Raw genomic sequence first — 21,394 nt, 5'->3', positions numbered from 1 at the left:
GAGAAAATAACTTTACCCCAAGTCCACCGTAATCCAATCCCTGCACTTCCTGCAGAATCACAGCCTGTTCTTGATGTTTTTGTGGAGAAAATTGACTTTTTTGCTGTCCTTCTTGACACCAGGCCATCCTCCAATAGCCTTTGCCTCACTGTTTGTGCAGACGCAATCACAAAAGCTCTGCACTGGTAGCGGAATACTCTTTAGGACACAGCCCTGGCACTTGCTGGACTTTTTTAGGTGCCCTGAACCTGTCTTCTTGAAGTTCTTGATGATTCAATAAAGGTTTGTTTTAGGTGCAATCTTAAAAGCAGCAATGTCCTTGCTTGTGCGGCCCTTTTGATGCAAGGCAGAGTTTCCTTGGAGGTTAATTTTCATGGCAAGGGGTGACTTTGTTATGAAGAGTGATCAACTGAATTACAATTAATTGCAACATAGATTTAGTCAGTGTCGGACTGGGGTGTCTAGGGCCCACCAGTAAAATTTATTTTGGGGGCCCACCGTACAGATACATTAAAATATTACCTGCTCACACAGCAGCAAGATGCTACCAGATGATTAAATATGGGGGTCCCTGCAGCAACTTTGAAAAGGTAAGTTCTGGGGAAAAGAGAACACCGACTAGCTTTCCTCTATACCTAGAGGTCATCTCAGCTATCTGATCGTGTCTATAATAATAATAAACTGGGGAATTTCTTTAATAATCTATCAGGTTTTTTATATGAACATAGACTGGTTGAGGTGCTGTACATTGAAAATATGTATGTAGTCCAGTAAGTCTACTGTGTTATGTGCCGCTTGTTCAGGGGGTGGGAGACTAGGGGCCCACCAGGGGATTCACCTGTACCCCTGTGGGCCAGTCAGAGTCTGGACTTAGTGCAAAATGTCACCATAAAAACTGAAGCAGCAAACATTGTGACAACCAATATTTGTGTCAATCTTAAATTTTTTGTCCACAACTATATAACCAAGCAGCATATATTCAAGATGCATAGTGCATGGAAGTGCAGTTTTAATGTTTACAACAGAAAAATCTCTGCAAGATAATTTACATTACAATTAGTACCAGTCAAAGAATGGAAACAAGAAGAACAATTTTCTTGTTCCTATCCCCTGACAGGTCACATAATATCCCTTTGCGTAAAGTTAAAAGTTTTGTCTTTCCCAATGTTTCACCAGAGGTGGGACCCGCACCTATCTTTGGAATGGAGCCCGCAAGGTGCATGTGCAGCCACCCTACATTCATTTCTATGGAAGTGCTGAAAATAGCCAAGCACTGGCTCAGCTATTTCCGTCAGACCCATAGAAAGGAATGGAGCGGTGGCTGCGCTTGCATGGTGCGCTTCCCATTCATTTTAATGGGACTGCCAAAAATAGCCAAGCCTGCCGCTCAGCTATTTTCGGCACGCCCATAGAAATGAATAGAGGGTGGCCGCGCATGCGCAGTGTGCCCTCCTTCACTTTGTGGGCTCCTTTCTAAAAGATAGGTGTGGGTCCTCGCGGTGTGACCTGCATCTATAAGACATCAGGGGCATATCTAAACGATATGCCCCCAATGTCTATGGTGAGACAACCCCTTTAATATTTATTGTATTGCCACAGATGGATTTTAAAGGAGCTAGAGAAGGTTTCTGAACATTTACAAACAATATAAGGGGCTGCAAACTGTCGGAAAACCGAGGAGGATGCCACTTTCCCACCCAATAACATAGGTTCATTTCATATGTAAGATTAAAGGGGTTTTGCCATCTCAGACAATGGGGGCATATCGCTACGATATGCCCCCATTGTCTGATAGGTGCAGGTCCCACCTCTGGGACCCGCACCTACAATGAGAATGGAGCGGGGAAATGAAAAAAGGAGGGCGCACTGCGCATATGCAGCTGCCCTCCATTTATTTCTATGGGGCCGCCGAAAATAGCCGAGCGCTGGCTCGGCTTTTTCCGTCTGCCCCATAGAAATGAATTGGAGCAGGGGCAGCGCTTGCGCTCCCATTCACTCCTATGGGAGCAGCGCTTCGTGGTAGACGGACCCCGGGAAATCCGGGGTCCTCCAGCCACAACTCTCCCTGCTCTGTTCTTGTTGTAGGTGCGGGTCCCAGAGGTGGGACCCGCACCTTTCAGACAATGGGAGCATATCCTAGCGATATGCCCCCATTGTATGTGATGGGAATAACCCTTTAATCTCCAAGAATGCTATAAAACCAAATGTAATAAAGCAGTTGAGTCCAGATCTCAGGACAACTGAGAATTGTCTGGACTTGAAAATGGTTGCTCAATCACGGTCCCCATGTGAAAGACCTTGAATGGCTTTGCATAGAAGAATATATGTGATGTTAAATACTTTTGTGTTAAAAAGGACAAAAATATTATAGCAGTCAGTGATACTAATGTTATGGTTACAGATGAATAGGCGATAGGGGTTAAGAGGCCTCATGCACACAACAGTAATTTTCTTGTGGATTGAATGTGGACCAATTTATTTCAATGGGACCGCAAAAAAAATTCAGACAGCACATCATGTGCTCCCTGCATCAGTCTGTGCAGCAGTCCCACACAAAAATAGACTATGTTCTATACTTCCCTGTTTTGCGGACAAGGATAGATAATTTCTATAGAAGGGGGAAAAAAAATTGCATCCTGCTGGTAGATGTTTTGCAAATCTGCGGTTTGTGAACTGCAAAACACATACGGTGGTGAGCATGAGGCCTAAAGTCGCATTTAGAAAGCCTGATTGTCAAGCAGATTATCGGAAATGAACGTTCCTATGAGCACTCAATCCCGATAATCTGCCGCAGATCACATGATTAAACAATCGTTCATCAAGTGAAATGATCTTTGGTGCGTACACCTCAATCATCGTTTCTGGGCAGCAGATGTGAACAGGGATCTGCTGCCCAGAAAAAATGAATATGTATGAGGACGAGTGATGGCAGTAGTCATCGCCTGCCCCCTTACAGTGGAGGAGATCACCGCACGTAAATGGAGCTCTTCACTTCCACTGCTCATCGGTGCTTTGTAAATGCATCTCCAGGAATTAAGGAGGTCTGGAGTGAAATGGTAGCACTGCTATAATACTTTTGACCTTTTTAAAGCAAATATCACATATATATTTCTGGCGGACATGGCACCACATTATTTTTGCTATACAAAGAAGAAGACAGAGAAAATGCAGTGTTCACACGTGCAGGGCTAACAGACTGAGACACCTATTGTAGAAGCAAAGCCAAAATTGCTGTCAAAGCTACCTGTGAATTAAAGAGGGCGAACAGTGTACGTACTTTCTGTTTAACAATTGCAATGAATGTAGATTATTAGTCTGTAGAGATATAATAAAGATACACAGGCCACATCCCATGTGATTCCTCTTAACACAGAAGTAGCTCAATATTTCGGTCAATCGTTTTAGAAGGCAAAAGCCGATCCCATTTTCTTTTCTATCAGTCCTAGAGCACAGGAGGTGTACTTTAGGTGATATTTTGGGATACAGTGAAGAAATATCATAATCACTCAACAGAAATGATCTTGGACCACATTATATCTATACTCCCAGCTTATAAAGCGACATTACGTTATATTTGCCCACCTTGAGTTCTTTTACAGTAGCTTACCAGAGCTATGCGCCATGCAGCAAACAGCAGAATTAACTGTAAAAACAGCACACAAGTAACGAATGGGAGTGTGAAATGTTAATAGGAAAAATAAAATGAACTAGTTACATGAATAAACAGAAAATAGACAACTGAAAGCACTAGCCAGTTACCATTTACAATGAAGAGTAGCAGTAGAAAGGAGTCCATTCTTCTTATTAGGCATAATCATGAAAACTGGATGAAAAAACTATGATGAGCAGGCTGTAATCAGATTCACTGAATTCACTGGTTCTCTCCTCAGACACAGTTAAGGCTACTTTCACACTTGCGTTCGGAGCGGATCCGTCTGGTGTCTGCACAGACGGATCCGCTCCTATAATGCAAACGCTTGCATCCGTTCAGAACGGATCCGTCTGCATAACTGTTTTTTTCAGATCAGATTTTTCACTTCGTGAAAACTCAGATCCGACAGTATATTCTAACACAGAGGCGTTCCCATGGTGATGGGGACGCTTCAAGTTAGAATATACTAAAAGAACTGTGTACATGACTGCCCCCTGCTGCCTGGCAGGTTCTACCAGGCAGCAGGGGGCAGACCCCCCCCTCTCCCTCCCCTGTATTTAACTCATTGGTGGCCAGTGCGGCCCCCCCTCCCTCCCCTGTATTTAACTCATTGGTGGCCAGTGCGGCCGGCCCCCCTCCCTCCCTCCCCTATATTAAACTCATTGGTGGCCAGTGCGGCCCCCCCTCCCTCCCCTGTATTTAACTCATTGGTGGCCAGTGCGGCTGGCCCCCCTCCCTCCCTCCCCTATATTAAACTCATTGGTGGCCAGTGCGGCCGGCCCCCCTCCCTCCCTCCCCTATATTAAACTCATTGGTGGCCAGTGCGGCCGGCCCCACCCCCCGCCTGTATTGAACTCATTGGTGGCCAGTGCGGCCACCCCCCCCCTCCCCCCCTAATTAAAATGACCGACCCCCATCATTGGTGGCAGCGATGAGTTCCGATCGGAGTCCCAGTTTAATCGCTGGGACTCCGATCGGTAACCATGGCAACCAGGACGCTACTGCATTCCTGGCTGCCATGGTTACTTAGCAATTTTAGAAGCATTATACTTACCTGCGATGTCTGTGACCGGCCGGGCGCTCCTCCTACTGGTAAGTGAAAGGTCTGTGCTATAAGCAATGCGCCGCACAGACCTTTCACTTACCAGTAGGAGGAGCGCCGGGCCGGTCACAGACATCGCAGGTAAGTATAATGCTTCTAAAATTGCTAAGTAACCATGGCAGCCAGGAATGCAGTAGGTCCTGGTTGCCATGGTTACCGATCGGAGTCCCAGCGATTAAACTGGGACTCCAATCGGAACTCTCCGCTGCCACCAATGATGGGGGGGGTCGGTCATTTTCATTAGGGGGGGGGGGGGGAGGGGTTCCGGCCGAACTGGCCACCAATGAGTTAAAAACAGGGGGGGGGGGGCGGCCGCACTGGCCACTAATGAGTTAAAAACGGGGGGGGAGGGAGGGGGGACCAGCCACACTGGCCACCAATGAGTTAAAAACGGGGGGGGGGGGGAGGGGGGCCGGCCGCACTGGCCACCAATGACTTAAAAACAGGGGGGGAGGGAGGGGGGCCGGCCGCACACTGGCCACCAATGAGTTAAAAACAGGGGGGAGGGAGGGGGGGCTGGCCGCACTGGCCACCAATGAGTTGAAAACAGGGGGGGAGGGGGGGGGGGGGCAGCCGCACTGGCCACCAATGAGTTAAAAACAGGGGGGAGGGGGGGGGCAGCCGCACTGGCCACCAATGAGTTAAATATAGGGGAGGGAGGGGGGGCCGGCCGCACTGGCCACCAATGAGTTAAAAACAGGGGGGAGGGAGGGGGGGCCGCACTGGCCACCAATGAGTTAAATACAGGGGAGGGAGGGGTCTGCCCCCTGCTGCCTGGCAGCACCTGCCAGGCAGCAGTCATGTACACAGTTCTCAGTATATTCTAACTTGAAGCGTCCCCATCACCATGGGAACGCCTCTGTGTTAGAATATACTGTCGGATCTGAGTTTCACGATCTAACTCAAATCCGATGGTATATTCTAACATAGAGGCGTTCCCATGGTGATGGGGACGCTTCAAGTTAAAATATACCATCGGATTGGAGAAAACTCTGATCTGATGGTATATTAATAGGGACTCCTGACTTTACATTGAAAGTCAATGGGGGACGGATCCGTTTGCAATTGCACCATATTGTGTCAACGTCAAACGGATCCGTCCCCATTGACTTGCATTGTAAGTCTGGACGGATCCGTTTGGCTGCGCACGGCCAGGCGGACACGAAAACGCTGCAAGCTGCGTTCGGGTGTCTGCCTGCTGAGCGGAACGGAGGCTAAACGGTGCCAAACTGATGCATTCTGAGCGGATCCGCATCGACTCAGAATGCATTGGGGCCGCTTGTGAGAGCCTTCAAACGGAACTCACAAGTGGAACCCCGAACGCAAGTGTAAAAGTAGCCTAACTGCTAAATACGCCTGTCCCCAAAGAGCTGAATATATAAGACTGGATGAGTAGATTGTGCATGTTAATGGTGGGACAGGCAGATCTTCACTGGTCAACCCTAGCACACACAAAACTGACCTCAAAGTATATGACTGGCGCTAACCCCAGTTAAAACTGGTTACTTCTCCCCCCTGAATAAGTGTTCCCTAAGGTGCCTGAGGCCATCATGTACAAGGCTCTGCAATACAACTTGTATATGTTTATATATATATATTATTTATGCACTGTCATTGCGTTTTGGGTGGTTTTCTTACGGTATTTAAGCTAATGGTATTTAAGCAACATTTAAAGGGGTTGTCCGGGTTCTGAGGTGAACCTGGACATAGCCCCATTTTCACCCCACCAGCCCTCTGATATGCTCCGATGCTCTCCCTTGCCCTGCACTGTATCAAAGGACAGCTCATATTGGAGGGGTGAAGATAGGGATATGTCCGGGTTCAGCTCTGAACACGGACAACCCCTTTAAAGCTAGTGACATTCTAATCTTGAACTTATAGAATATAGATCAACATCATTTTCAGTTGCGGATAACAGGAGTTTCAGAAATGAATTGTGTTTATGAATGATTCTGTATGGTGGAACATTCATACCCAATATGTTACCCTATCTACAGTACATGCAGCATGCGATGTAACAAGGGATCCTGGGAATACACATGCAGGATAAGGGTAATTTCACACAACATGTAGAAACATCTGACATGTCTTTGGAATCAATGTCAGAAATCAGAGGCTGCCCCTCTGATTTCTGCAGTGAATATACAGTTGCACGTGCCGTAGATCCATACATGAATTTGGCCCCATCACATGGGGCTAATCCGCTTTCGGCTAGCCTTTGCTGTTTTTGCTTAGAAACCTCAGCAAGACTTGACATGTCAATTGGTTTTTACCATGATGCAGAATTCAAATTCCCATTTAAAAACAATTGAATGTCACAATTCACAGCAAATAACAGTGTGAACTAGGGTTGTCCCGATACCACTTTTTTAGGACCGAGTACAAGTACCGATACTTTTTTTCAAGTAGTCACCGATACCGAATACCGATACTTTTTTTAAATGTCATGTGACCGTTTTGGGGGATCTGTGGATCTGTGGATGACGCACTGTCATGTGGGGGATCTGTGGATGGCACTGTTATGGGGGACCTGTGGATGGCACTGTTATGGGGGATCTGTGGATGGCACTGTTATGGGGATCTGTGGATGGCACTGTTATGGGGGATCTGTGGATGGCACTGTTATGGGGGATCTGTGGATGGCACTGTTATGGGGGATCTGTGGATGGCACTGTTATGGGGGATCTGTGGATGGCACTGTTATGGGGGATCTGTGGATGGCACTGTTATGGGGGATCTGTGGATGGCGCTGTTATGGGGATCTGTGGATGGTGCTGTTATGGGGGATCTGTGGATGGCACTGTTATGGGGATCTGTGGATGGCACTGTTATGGGGATCTGTGGATGGCACTGTTATGGGGGATCTGTGGATGGCACTGTTATGGGGGATCTGTGGATGGCACTGTTATGGGGATCTGTGGATGGTGCTGTTATGGGGGATCTGTGGATGGCACTGTTATGGGGATCTGTGGATGGCACTGTTATGGGGGATCTGTGGATGGCACTGTTATGGGGATCTGTGGATGGCACTGTTATGGGGGATCTGTGGATGGCACTGTTATGGGGATCTGTGGATGGTACTGCTATGGGGTGGGATATCTGTGGATGGCATTGTTATGGGGTGGGGGGATCTGAGGATGGCATTGTTATTTGGTGGGGGATCTGTGGATGGAACTGTTATGGGGAGGATCTGTGGATGACACTGCTATATGTCATCCACAGATCCCCCTCATAACAGTGTCCCCCAATACACCGGGCCCCGCCGCTCACCGAAGTATTTATAAACGTGAATCCTTATCCTGTTGTTAAGTTGAACTAACGCTGCCCTCTCCCATGTTCCCCTGTATCCCCCTGTATCCCCACAGCACTTACTTAAGCTTCCATAGCAGGCAGAGCGGACGGCACCAGTAACGTCACTCACTGACGTCGCGCGCCTGCTCCGCCTGCTTCACTCATAAAGTGGGCGGAGCAGGCGCTCTACGTCAGTGAGTGACGTTACTGCTGCCGTCTGCTCTGCCTGCTATGGAAGCTTAAGTAAGTGCTGTGGGGATACAGGGGAACATGGGAGAGCGCAGAGTTAGTTCAACTTAACAACAGGATAAGGATTCACGTTTATAAATACTTCGGTGAGCGGCGGGGCCCGGTGTAAGAGTACAGTGACTGCACCGGGCCCCGCCCATAGTTACGCCCATAGTATTCTATTTATGTATCGGGGCGGGGTATCGGCGGCTGAGTACCGCCGAGAAAACTCGGAATCGGTCCCGATACCGATACTAGTATCGGTATCGGGACAACCCTAGTGTGAACATACCCTGTGTACTCAAACCTCCTAATGTTTCGATGGACAAATGCAAATCAGTGCTGAGCGCTACAAGTTCCTTTAGTCAGACACACTGGTAAAGAATGGTCTGTGGGCTGCGTAGGTTTCCAGGCCATGAATGAGCAGGACTCAGGACTTAGGCTAGAATTACACTAGCAGATCAGGCAGACTATTGTTGGGAGGGAAGCGTTCCTTCCCAGCGATCGCCTGCTCATTAACGGAAGAGACCGCTGCTATTACATGCACCGATCTCCTCCGCAGTATGGGGAGGAGCGATCACTATGCTATCGTTCATCCCCATACTGAATCATTGTTTGCTGGCAGCAGACCGTGATTAGATGGCACGATCTGCAGCTGGCAAACTATGATTTTTAAGCATGCCGAACAATTCGATTTGCTCACTCATCGGGTAATCAGTGACAGTTTTACACTAGCCAGTGTACTACAAGTTTTACAGTGTGAATATTTCCATAGAGTATTTACCACTTTGTTTTACAATAAAAGTACAAGACCATGCTGAGCATCCCTTCCACTCTTGTCCACTGGCAAGGTGGCATGATGGACACTCCTTTCCTTACCATTTCATCTGATGCAGATAGGGTTGAACGGGTTTGGATTGCTGTATCCATACCCAATTCGTTAAAAAACTTTGTTAATATGAGCTCTGTCTTATTGTAAAACGTATGTCCTCTGCAGAGGTCTTTCCGAAGTTTCTGCAACTATCGAGAGACTTACTTTGTCTCGCTTCTATCACGTCAGTTCGTTTATTGGCATAAATTACTGTATAAAAAATAAGCCGAACTCTGCTTCATGCCTCATTAACAAAGCAGAGTTCAGATAAAGTAAGTCTCGTGATATTTGCAGAGACTTCGGAAAGACCTCCACTGAGGACATACATTTTACAGTAAGACGCAAGCTCATAGGTAGTTTTTAAAAGAATCGGGTTCGGATTGCTGCATCGTTTCGCTCAACCCTAGATGCAGATACCAATGCACTGCCCCGACTTATCAACAAGATTACAGATATACCAGTATTCACATGTAGGAGGCAAGATGTATCCTGAATCTACCTTGTTTCTCAGTATGTCAAGCTGTTGGTGTGCTATGAATGTGGTAGGAGCATTTCTTCATCAGCTTCTGAACACTTCTGAGTAAAATGTTATGACAGGAATTTAGAAAGGATTATATTATTGGTCACTGGGTTGTGCTGCAAGTTGCCAATGATAAAGACCAAGATGACCGCATATTCTGCAGAGTTATCATCTAGAAGCACTAGACTAGCTGGATGTAGAGAACACTAATAAAAAGGATCTTGAACCCATAGAGAAATACCCCTATTGATACTGATATTACATTTAGCTGTATGTATGTATACACTCACGGATGTAGCAGTGCTGAGTTTGTCATTTGTCAGCTCATCGTATAGGTCATGGTTTTATATACGAATGTAGGATAACCTACTGCATCACACAAACAAAGATTTATCACAGCGTACAAACTACGCAAGAGTCAAATGATAATCCTGTTCTTATGTGCAATGTCTACACCTTAAACCAGTGGTAACGGGCTCTGCACTTTCTGTATATGTTCTGGTATACCATGACTGTTTTACTTACTTTTTTCTCTCCTTTTCTCGTTTTAGGGTCTGTGATCCACCTGCTTGTTGCGCCTGGGACTGGAGCAATTCTGTTGCAGTCTTCCGCTTTTTAAATTCATTTAATTCGTCTTCCAAGCTTTTCTTTTTATCTTCTAACTTTTTCTTCTCGTCTTGATGTAGTTTTTTCAGACGGTCAAACTTCTCATGGAGCTTAAAAAAAAAGCCAAGGACAAATATTTCTCAGACGACAACATTTATTTCTGGATAATTCATCCTCTTTATGCGCTACTTCGATGCTTCAAAGACTGGAGAGGATGCTTGGTAGAAGCAGGGAAGACGGAACCGACTGCTGTCCACTGTTGGCAAATTAACTAATCGCATCCAATAAGAATTGTTATAGAACGCGATAATAAATATATTTCACATTTATGTTGAGTAATAATATACAGACAAACAATCTGAAGGTTCCTTTAAATACACTGCGTGCAGAATTATTAGGCAAATGAGTATTTTGACCACATCATCCTCTTTATGCATGTTGTCTTACTCCAAGCTGTATAGGCTCGAAAGCCTACTACCAATTAAGCATATTAGGTGATGTGCATCTCTGTAATGAGAAGGGGTGTGGTCTAATGACATCAACACCCTATATTAGGTGTGCATAATTATTAGGCAACTTCCTTTCCTTTGGCAAAATGGGTCAAAAGAAGGACTTGACAGGCTCAGAAAAGTCAAAAATAGTGAGATATTTTGCAGAGGGATGCAGCACTCTTAAAATTGCAAAGCTTCTGAAGCGTGATCATCGAACAATCAAGCGTTTCATTCAAAATAGTCAACAGGGTCGCAAGAAGCGTGTGGAAAAACCAAGGTGCAAAATAACTGCCCATGAACTGAGAAAAGTCAAGCGTGCATCTGCCAAGATGCCACTTGCCACCAGTTTGGCCATATTTCAGAGCTGCAACATCACTGGAGTGCCCAAAAGCACAAGGTGTGCAATACTCAGAGACATGGCCAAGGTAAGAAAGGCTGAAAGACGACCACCACTGAACAAGACACACAAGCTGAAACGTCAAGACTGGGCCAAGAAATATCTCAAGACTGATTTTTCTAAGGTTTTATGGACTGATGAAATGAGAGTGAGTCTTGATGGGCCAGATGGATGGGCCCGTGGCTGGATTGGTAAAGGGCAGAGAGCTCCAGTCCGACTCAGACGCCAGCAAGGTGGAGGTGGAGTACTGGTTTGGGCTGGTATCATCAAAGATGAGCTTGTGGGGCCTTTTCGGGTTGAGGATGGAGTCAAGCTCAACTCCCAGTCCTACTGCCAGTTTCTGGAAGACACCTTCTTCAAGCAGTGGTACAGGAAGAAGTCTGCATCCTTCAAGAAAAACATGATTTTCATGCAGGACAATGCTCCATCACACGCGTCCAAGTACTCCACAGCGTGGCTGGCAAGAAAGGGTATAAAAGAAGAAAATCTAATGACATGGCCTCCTTGTTCACCTGATCTGAACCCCATTGAGAACCTGTGGTCCATCATCAAATGTGAGATTTACAAGGAGGGAAAAGAGTACACCTCTCTGAACAGTGTCTGGGAGGCTGTGGTTGCTGCTGCACGCAATGTTGATGGTGAACAGATCAAAACACTGACAGAATCCATGGATGGCAGGCTTTTGAGTGTCCTTGCAAAGAAAGGTGGCTATATTGGTCACTGATTTGTTTTTGTTTTGTTTTTGAATGTCAGAAATGTATATTTGTGAATGTTGAGATGTTATATTGGTTTCACTGGTAAAAATAAATAATTGAAATGGGTATATATTTGTTTTTTGTTAAGTTGCCTAATAATTATGCACAGTAATAGTCACCTGCACACACAGATAGCCCCCTAAATAAGCTAAAACTAAAAACAAACTAAAAACTACTTCCACAAAATATTCAGCTTTGATATTAATGAGTTTTTTGGGTTCATTGAGAACATGGTTGTTGTTCAATAATAAAATTAATCCTCAAAAATACAACTTGCCTAATAATTCTGCACTCCCTGTATATACGGTACTTTTACAATATATTACTGTGGAATACAGGGATGCTAGGGCGACAGACTTCTTTGGGCATGTTCTTTTTTATCATTATCTTGGCTGTATGTCTGCAATTGATTTTAAAGGATAACTGTTGTATTTCTTTTTTTTTGGAGTATTGGATTGTGGTGATTAATATCTCCTTGGTGGCCTTATTTCAACTTTTCACTGTGTATTCAATTACCCCTTAATTCCACATTTTTGTTCCCTGTACTGCCTTTTTTTTACCTGTGCCTAAAATAGGGTTGCTAGGCATGTTCCGTCTATCTGTTGAAGGACGGAGCACGCTGCGTGCACGGTCACATTACTGACAGCCAGGGACTGTAAGTAAATGATTAAAGCCAGGTCCTCCCCAGCAGCTGATAACAGTGCCTGGGCCGTGTGCACTTCTCCCTGTCCCTGCGCTTGGCAGACGTTCCCTCACTCAGCAGAGCTGGAGAATGTAGAGTTAGTGCAGCGCAGACCAGGGAAGGGAGATCTGCCATCTGCTCAGTGTATAAATGAAAGCAACATGTGGTAAGAGGACCCCTTTGTGCTGCAGGAGATTAACCCTTTAGGGGGGAGGGCTCTGGTTACTGACACTTTTGGGGGGCTATTGTTACTGGCTAGTGAGGGCAGGCCGTATTAGCCTCAGGGTGAGGGCAGTGGCGGCCATCTTAACTGAATAGTGAAATTGCAGTTTTATGCAGACTGGTTGCTAAGGGCTAAATCTTATAAAATATGGGGTAAGTCAGCCTAATAGTAACTGATTCTGAAATATCATGTTATTAGTAATTACATATATGAAAATTGAAATGAGGGTCTAAATGTGACAGTTATCCTTTAATTAAACATTTTGCTCCATCTGTCTTCAGAAGCATGCATGTATCCTCATATATTGTAGGCAACGCAGTCCTGTTCAGTGGGAATAATGCAATATGCATATTAGCTTTATAAGCATTCAGGAAAGCAGGAATAGCGGCTGTAGACAGAGCCATCAAAGAGCTCATCTGAATCACATCACACTGAATGAGACCAGCCGCCTGCACATAATGAGTGTAAATGAAGGCTGTTGATGCAAAATAAACCATAATTTAATTTAACATTTTCAAATATGTTTTTTATCGTAAAATACAGCCAAGACAATAAAAATAATAAATCACTTTTAGGGTCATAAAGACGTACAGGTAAATTTTCAATTGGGCCAGTATTTATGCACAAGAACCTGACCTGAATACGGACAGTTTATAATGAACATGATTTACAGTTATCTCTGTAGACAAAAGGGAAACAGATCAAGAGGTCTACTTATAAATGGCTTTGGCCAAGATAAGCGTGGTGGGAATTGAGAATGTTCCAGGATAATGTGGGAACTTCTTTTTGGTCCACACATAATCAAATCCAATCCTACAGAATCCTAAAAGCCAAATATACACCCAAAATAAGATCAGAGCACATCAGATATTGAAGATTATCTTGAACTTATGAAGTGTGACTAAACAATCTGATGGCTATTTGGGAGTTGTGTTCTAGATTGCTGCTCTTAAATAACAGTATCTAAAATACTTTGAGAATTCATCAATAGGTTAGGATAAAAAAGACCACAAACTAGAAATGTATGATAAAAAGGTAAACAGAATGTACACTTGCCCCCTTCTCCTAGACCAGTGGTGGCGAACCTAGGGCACGGGTGCCAGAGGCGGCACTCTAAGCCCTCTCTAAGGGCACCCACACCCTGGAAAAAAGTCTATGGTGTACCAATATGTCTTAGACTTTTCCTGCCATTCATCAGCGCAGGGCGCACTATGAACAGCACAGGCAGCGCACTGAATGTAGGCAGGCTATTATAATAGCTAAATGATAAAGATATACTACACTGCTCAAAAAAATAAAGGGAACACTTAAACAACACAATGTAACTCCAAGTCAATCACACTTCTGTGAAATCAAACTGTCCACTTAGGAAGCAACACTGAGTGACAATTTCACATGCTGTTGTGCAAATGGGATAGACAACAGGTGGAAATTATAGGCAATTAGCAAGACACTCCCAATAAAGGAGTGGTTCTGCAGGTGGTGACCACAGACCACTTCTCAGTTCCTATGCTTCCTGGCTGATGTTTTGGTCACTTTTGAATGCTGGCGGTGCTTTCACTCTAGTGGTAGCATGAGACGGAGTCTACAACCCACACAAGTGGCTCAGGTAGTGCAGCTTATCCAGGATGGCACATCAATGCGAGCTGTGGCAAGAAGGTTTGCTGTGTCTGTCAGCATAGTGTCCAGAGCATGGAGGCGCTACCAGGAGACAGGCCAGTACATCAGGAGACGTGGAGGAGGCCGTAGGAGGGCAACAACCCAGCAGCAGGACCGCTACCTCCGCCTTTGTGCAAGGAGGAACAGGAGGAGCACTGCCAGAGCCCTGCAAAATGACCTCCAGCAGGCCACAAATGTGCATGTGTCTGCTCAAACGGTCAGAAACAGACTCCATGAGGGTGATATGAGGGCCCGACGTCCACAGGTGGGGGTTGTGCTTACAGCCCAACACCGTGCAGGACGTTTGGTATTTGCCAGAAAACACCAAGATTGGCAAATTCGCCACTGGCGCCCTGTGCTCTTCACAGATGAAAGCAGGTTCACACTGAGCACATGTGACAGAGTCTTGAGAGGCCGTGGAGAACGTTCTGCTGCCTGCAACATCCTCCAGCATTACCGGTTTGGCATTGGGTCAGTAATGGTGTGGGGTGGCATTTCTTTGGAGGGCCGCACAGCCCTCCATGTGCTCGCCAGAGGTAGCCTGACTGCCATTAGGTACAGAGATGAGATCCTCAGACCCCTTGTGAGACCATATGCTGGTGCGGTTGGCCCTGGGTTCCTCCTAATGCAAGACAATGCTAGACCTCATGTGGCTGGAGTGTGTCAGCAGTTCCTGCAAGACGAAGGCATTGATGCTATGGACTGGCCCGCCCGTTCCCCAGACCTGAATCCAATTGAGCACATCTGGGACATCATGTCTCGCTCTATCCACCAACGTCACGTTGCACCACAGACTGTCCAGGAGTTGGCAGATGCTTTAGTCCAGGTCTGGGAGGAGATCCCTCAGGAGACCGTCCGCCACCTCATCAGGAGCATGCGCAGGCGTTGTAGGGAGGTCATACAGGCACGTGGAGGCCACACACACTACTGAGCCTCATTTTGACTTGTTTTAAGGACAGTACATCAAAGTTGGATCAGCCTGTAGTGTGTTTTTCCACTTTAATTTTGAGTGTGACTCCAAATCCAGACCTCCATGGGTTGAAAAATTAGATTTCCATTTTTTTTTGTTGTGATTTTGTTGTCAGCACATTCAACTATGTAAAGAACAAAGTATTTCAGAAGAATATTTAATTAATTCAGATCTAGGATGTGTTATTTTTGTGTTCCCTTTATTTTTTTGAGCAGTGTATATTGGACTGTAGTATTCGAGTTAACACTTTGCGATAAATTAGTGGGTTTTGGGTTGCAGTTTGGGCACTCGGTCTGTAAAAAGGTTCGCCATTACTGTCCTAGGCCGAATTAAGATGGCTGTTCTGTTTTCAGTCTGTAAAACACAGACATATCTGGACATCTGCATGGCGTCCCAATGAATCCGTTTTATTTTTTATAAACCCTGACCCGTTCACTTAGATGAATGAGCCTCGGATGGAAAACACTGCGCATGCAGCAAGTTTTTTCGCATGGACCAATGGTGCATGCAGAAAACCTGACATGTGAACCATATACTTCAATCGGTCCATGTGTTATGAAGGTGCAGTCTGGCTAAGTCTACTTTCACACTTGCGTTTTGGCTTTATGTTTGTGAGATCAGTCATGGGCTCTCGCAAGCGGTCCAAAACGGATCAGTTTTGCCCCAATGCATTCTGAATGGAAAAGGATCCGCTCAGAATGCATCAGTTTGCCTCTGATCAGTCTCCATTCCGCTCTGGAGGCGGACACCAAAACGCAGCCTGCAGCGTTTTTCTGTCTGCTTGACGAAACTGAGCCAAACGTTTTCTTTGACACAATCTGGCACAATAGAAAACGGATCCGTCCTCAATTGACTTTCAATGGAGTTCATGACGGATCCGTCTTGGCTATGTAACAGATAATACAAACGGATCCATTCATGACGGATGCATGCGGTTGTATTGTTTGACGGATGCGCCCAAAACGTGAGTGTGAAAGTAGCCTAAGACAGAAAAGACTTTTGTGTGAATTAGGCCTTAAAGGGCAGATTTGTTCCTATGATACTGGCTGACCTGTTACATGTGCGCTTGGCAGCTGAAGGCATCTGTGCTCGCATTGCTGAGAAAAATTATCTGCTCTCTCTCTGTGGCTCCATTCACATGTACGCAAATGGGTGCGGAAACGGGTGCGGACCCATTAATTCTCTATGGGGACAGAAAAGATGCGGACAGCACACAGTGTGCTGTCCGCATCCGCATTTCCGTGCCGTGGCCCCGGGCTTCGGGCCCTAACTTCCGGGCCGCGGCTTCGCAAAAAGTAGAACACGTTCTATTCTTGTCCGCAGACAAGACGCGGACAGGAATAGGCAGTTCTATGGGGGGGTGCCGGCCGGGTGTATTGAGGATCCGCAATACACTACGGACGTGTGAATGGAGCCTAACTGTCGCACCCTCTCCCCTATGATTGACAGGATCAGGCATGATGTTGTTTTCACTACCTGGCCCTGTCAAAGTGTAGAAGGCGTGGCAGTTGCAAAGAGAGTACGGCATCTAGGTGTAACAGAAACACCCCTGTTGCTCCTAGAGGCTCATTTGCATATATTAAAACTTAATTTTTCTCAGCAACGTGGGCACATTCGAACATGGGACCAAGACAGATGCCTTCAGCTGCCAAGCACACATGTAACAGGTCGGCCAGATTCATAGGGACAAATTTGCTGACAGATGCCCTTTAAGCCCCCCCCACACACACACATTAAATGGCAGGTTTGGCCAATGATCTAATTTATGTGGGGAGTTCCCATCATCATCTGTAGGGGGAGAGGAGGATCGGACGAAGTAAATATTTTTGCCTGATCCTTTTGTTCTCCCAGGAGATAAACCACTGCCAGAAGTGTCTGTCAGCAGCTTTCTCCTCCCTCCCCATTCAATCTAAAGGTGTATGTGGGGAGACTAGAAAGACTCAGAAGAGATAGCTGTCCGCCAAACCATCATTTGACAGCTATTGAATGTGTACGGCCAGCTTTAGTCTGCAGGGTTTTCAGCATTTTCTTGAAATAATATTGAGGAGAACACAGGGGTTAATTTTCAGCTGATCTCCATTTTCAGCTGGGGAACAACAGAGTCAGGAGGTAGGACCCATATACACAGGCAAATGATCAGACCTATATTCAGGAACAAACGCTTATGCGAACGCTCATTCCTCATTATTGTCAAGTGTAAATGTCTTGCCAATTAGTCTACAATCAGTCTACAAACTAGCTCATGTTTTGGCTGATCGCATCATTTATGTGAGCATTAATGGCCTAGAATCTGGCCGTGTAAAAGGATGCTTAGATAAGAGGTGAGGTTTATTGATCTGTGTGTCCTATTGCAGACAGGGCACAGCAGGGAGGCTCCTGCTCCAGGCCAGTTATCTAACCAGACGCAGGACTGTGAGGAGGAGGAGGAGGAGGGGACCATGGATGATCTCCTGGGACCCAGAAGATTTATTTCTCTGCTTTAATTGCAATAGAAGGTAAAAATAAGATCTGCTGGGATTTTTTTTATTTCCTTTTTTGCGAATTTTCTGTGTTTAGTGCTTGCTTAACAAAACTAAATTATTTAGTTTTTAGGGTAAAAATAAATAAATAACAGAGGATGAATAAAACTCTAAAACATAAACCAATAAAACTGAATTAGGAACAAACTGTGCACCTCTTTTTCAGCTTCCTTTAGTTCTCCCTCCTTCTCTTTCACCCTTTGCACAAACATCTGTCTCATTTCTTCTTCTTTCTTCTGCAGCTCTCCTAAAAATTCATTCCTTTTTGCTTCATATGTCTCCTGCAAGCTATAAAACATACAAGAATGAATAATTTTGATACATGCCTACTAGTTGCACTAAACCATGTATTAAAATTTTATGCACATATATTGTTTAGAAAAGCCAGCCACTGAGGAATCCCAGAAATCCTTTGCATCATATTAGTGGATTTTCCACTGGCTTTTGAGGTACTTTAGGGCTCATGCACATGACAGTATCCGTATCGAGGTCTGCAAACCATAAATATGGATACCTTCCAGGTGCATTCCTCATTTTTCTCAATCCCATCAATAGAAATGGCTATACTCATTGGCAAAGTGGACAAGAACAGGTCATGTTCTGTAATTTGCGGAATGGACATATGGATGCATACAGCACAAGAATAACATCCGTGTGCTGACTTTTTTTTGTGGACGGGGAGAAGCAGCGGCGGCCGTGCGGGGACCAGGAGCGACACGGGGAGCCAGGTAAGTAGAATCAGTGTGAGGAGCCCGGGTAGAAGGGGAGTCATTTCCAGCCTCAGATAACCCCTTTAAGGTCCGTTTACATGGGCATATCTCTCAGGGCAATTAACATTGCCCAATCATTAGCTGCATTTACATGCATTGGTTATTGGGGCTGTATGGGGATGAATGATTGTAATAGGATCATTCATCCCCACAGAGTTTTTTTGTTTCTCAGCAGAACATCCCTTACACACAAATTCACACAAACTTTCAGATCACCTGACAAACAAGAATTTTGCTTGTTTGTAAGGTGATGGGACAATTATTGGATTTATTCACAATAATAGGTCCGATCAATGCTCCAGGAAATTAGCCTTTATTCTGTATAAATACATAAAGTAAAAGAGCAATCTGAACAAAAACAGAAACATACATGAAAAGTATTAATAGCCACTGTACATTATTCACTTATTTATTGCGAACCTACAAGGAACCATTACCTGAACGGTTTGTTGTCAGGGTCATTGTCTTTAAACCCCATCTCCTCTAGCTTGCACCTTCGGTATAGTTCATAATGACGTGTGTGTGTTTGCTCCCGTAGATCTTCCATGTTCACCCGTATGAGCATTTCTCTCAACTTGACAAAGTCGCAATGTGTTTCATTCTCAACTAGATAAAAAAGGGAAGTTGGTTTTACAATCTAAAAACAGGCCCAGAAAACCAGTCAAGGTAATCAGCCTGTACTGTAGGTATAAGCCAAAATGAAGACACAAATGAACCCGATTGTTTTGTAAGAAACTAATTTTTAAGAATCCTTTTATCATAGGATAAATGTAGACTGTAAAGGCTTGATATATGCCAATCATTAGCCATACAGTGCATGCATACAGCCCAACAGAAGACAAAAGGGATGGTCTCTGCTGGGTGAATGGGGGCTTATAATATACTAGCAGAAGGACCCAGCTTCGCACGGGTATATTTCATCTATTTCATTTAATGTTTGTGTGTGTTGTTATAAGATCGACAGTATCCCCCATAACAGTGACCTCTACAGTACCCCGCCCTCTTAACTGTGAACTCCACAGCCCCTCACCCCTTAACACTGCCCCCCCACAGTGCCCCGCCTCCTTAAAATGGGACCTCCCAGCAGCCCATCACTTAACTTTGACCTTCACAACAGCCCGCCCCTTTAACAGTAAGTTTTACAGCACCCCACTCCCTTGACATTGACCTCCTCAGAGGTCTGCACCTTAACAGTGACCTATACAGCATCCTGCCCCTTAAAGGGTTTCTACCACCTCATTTTGACCTAATTAGCTCTCAGACACTAGCGATCTGCTAGTGTCTGATCTACCTAACAATGCTATTCTCAGACCTGTGTGTGGATCCGTTTCACTAAAAAACTTTTATTAATATGCTAATGAGCCTCTAGGTGCTATGGGGGCGTCTTTTCAGCACCTAGAGGCTCGGTCTACTCACATTGTATGCCGCCCCGCTCGTCCGTTAAGCCCGCCTATCTCCTCTTGAATGCCATCCTCCATCTGAGCCAGCGGACGAATTCTCGCGCCTGCGCCGTGCGCGTCTGTATTCTGCGCAGGTGCGCCGATGACCGAGATGTCTGTGCAGGCAGCGGTCAGACATTCACTGCGCCTGCGCCGAATACAGATGCGCACGGCGCAGGCGCGAGAATTCGTCCGCTGGCTCAGATGGAGGATGGCATTCAAGAGGAGATGGGCGGGCTTAACGGACGAGCGGGGGCGGCATACAATGTGAGTAGACCGAGCCTCTAGGTGCTGAAAAAACGCCCCCATAGCACCTAGAGGCTCATTAGCATATTAATAAAAGTTCGTTTAATGGGAGTAATGACTGGGATATACCAATACCAGGGTTCTCTCTATACAGGAAAGAAAGAGAAGGCAAGAAGGGGGAGGGGTGGCCCTGTATGTGAAAGATAGCATAAAATCTAATTTGATACAAGTTAGCGAGAACAATTTAGGGTCAGTTTGGGTTACCTTGCAGCTTGATAATCATAAGGTAACTCGTGTAGGTGTGATATATAGACCACCTAGCCAAGTCAAAGAATTGGATGATCTACTAGTTGAGGAAATAAAATGACATTGAAGGGGGAAGTTATCATTATGGGAGACTTCAATCTTCCCGATGTAAACTGGAAAACCAAAATAGTTAGTTCTGCCAGGAGTACAGATATTCTAAATTCCCTACTGGGATTATCTCTACAGCAAGTAGTTGAGGAGCCAACCCGGAAGGAGGCCATTTTAGATTTAGTATTCACAAATGGGAATTTGGTATCTGATATTACTGTAGGGCAAAGCTTGGGATCTGGTGATCACCTGTCAGTGTGGTTTACTATAAGTACAGTGACTGAGTCACACCACACAAAAACTAAAGTTTTAGATTTTAGAAAAACGGACTTCTCTAAAATTAGATTAGTGGTATATGAGTCCCTATCAGATTGGAACAGTTTCATTGGAGTCCAGGAGAAATGGGACTACTTAAAAGTGGCACTATTGAAGGCAACAGAAAATTGCATTAGGCTTGTCAGTAAAAGCAAAAAAAAGGAAGAGACCACTGTGGTACTCAGCAGAAGTGGCCAAAATCATTAAAAACAAAAAGATAGCATTTAGGAATTATAAAAAAAATAAAAAATGAGGATGAGAGGGAAATTTATAAGATTAGGCAGAGAGAGGCCAAACAAGTTAT

At 45.2% G+C, this 21,394-nt stretch overlaps 1 protein-coding gene across 9 annotated transcripts in view; it reads right to left on the bottom strand.

The window, feature by feature from the left end:
• The window catches only part of SEPTIN6 (septin 6), a 154,675-nt gene that overhangs the window by 18,828 nt on the left and 114,453 nt on the right, over positions 1–21,394 (bottom strand). For 4 of the 9 annotated variants that reach the window (XM_040442162.1, XM_040442155.1, XM_040442157.1 and 1 more), the window contains 3 exons: positions 19,174–19,342; positions 18,122–18,254; positions 10,190–10,380 (listed from right to left, as the gene is read on the bottom strand). In XM_040442162.1, coding sequence (XP_040298096.1) covers positions 10,190–10,380; positions 18,122–18,254; positions 19,174–19,342 — 493 coding nt within the window. Of the gene's footprint in view, positions 1–3,582; positions 3,644–10,185; positions 10,381–18,121; positions 18,255–19,173; positions 19,343–21,394 lie in introns of all 9 variants that reach the window. The other 5 variants (XR_005780720.1, XR_005780719.1, XM_040442160.1 and 2 more) reach the window with 5 other exon arrangements.

The sequence above is a fragment of the Bufo bufo genome, chromosome 8 (genome assembly GCF_905171765.1).
Source record: "Bufo bufo chromosome 8, aBufBuf1.1, whole genome shotgun sequence".
Classification (NCBI taxonomy): Eukaryota; Metazoa; Chordata; class Amphibia; order Anura; family Bufonidae; genus Bufo; species Bufo bufo.
The sequence above is the reverse complement of the archived record's forward strand: the minus strand, read 5'-3'. Positions and strand labels throughout refer to the sequence as shown.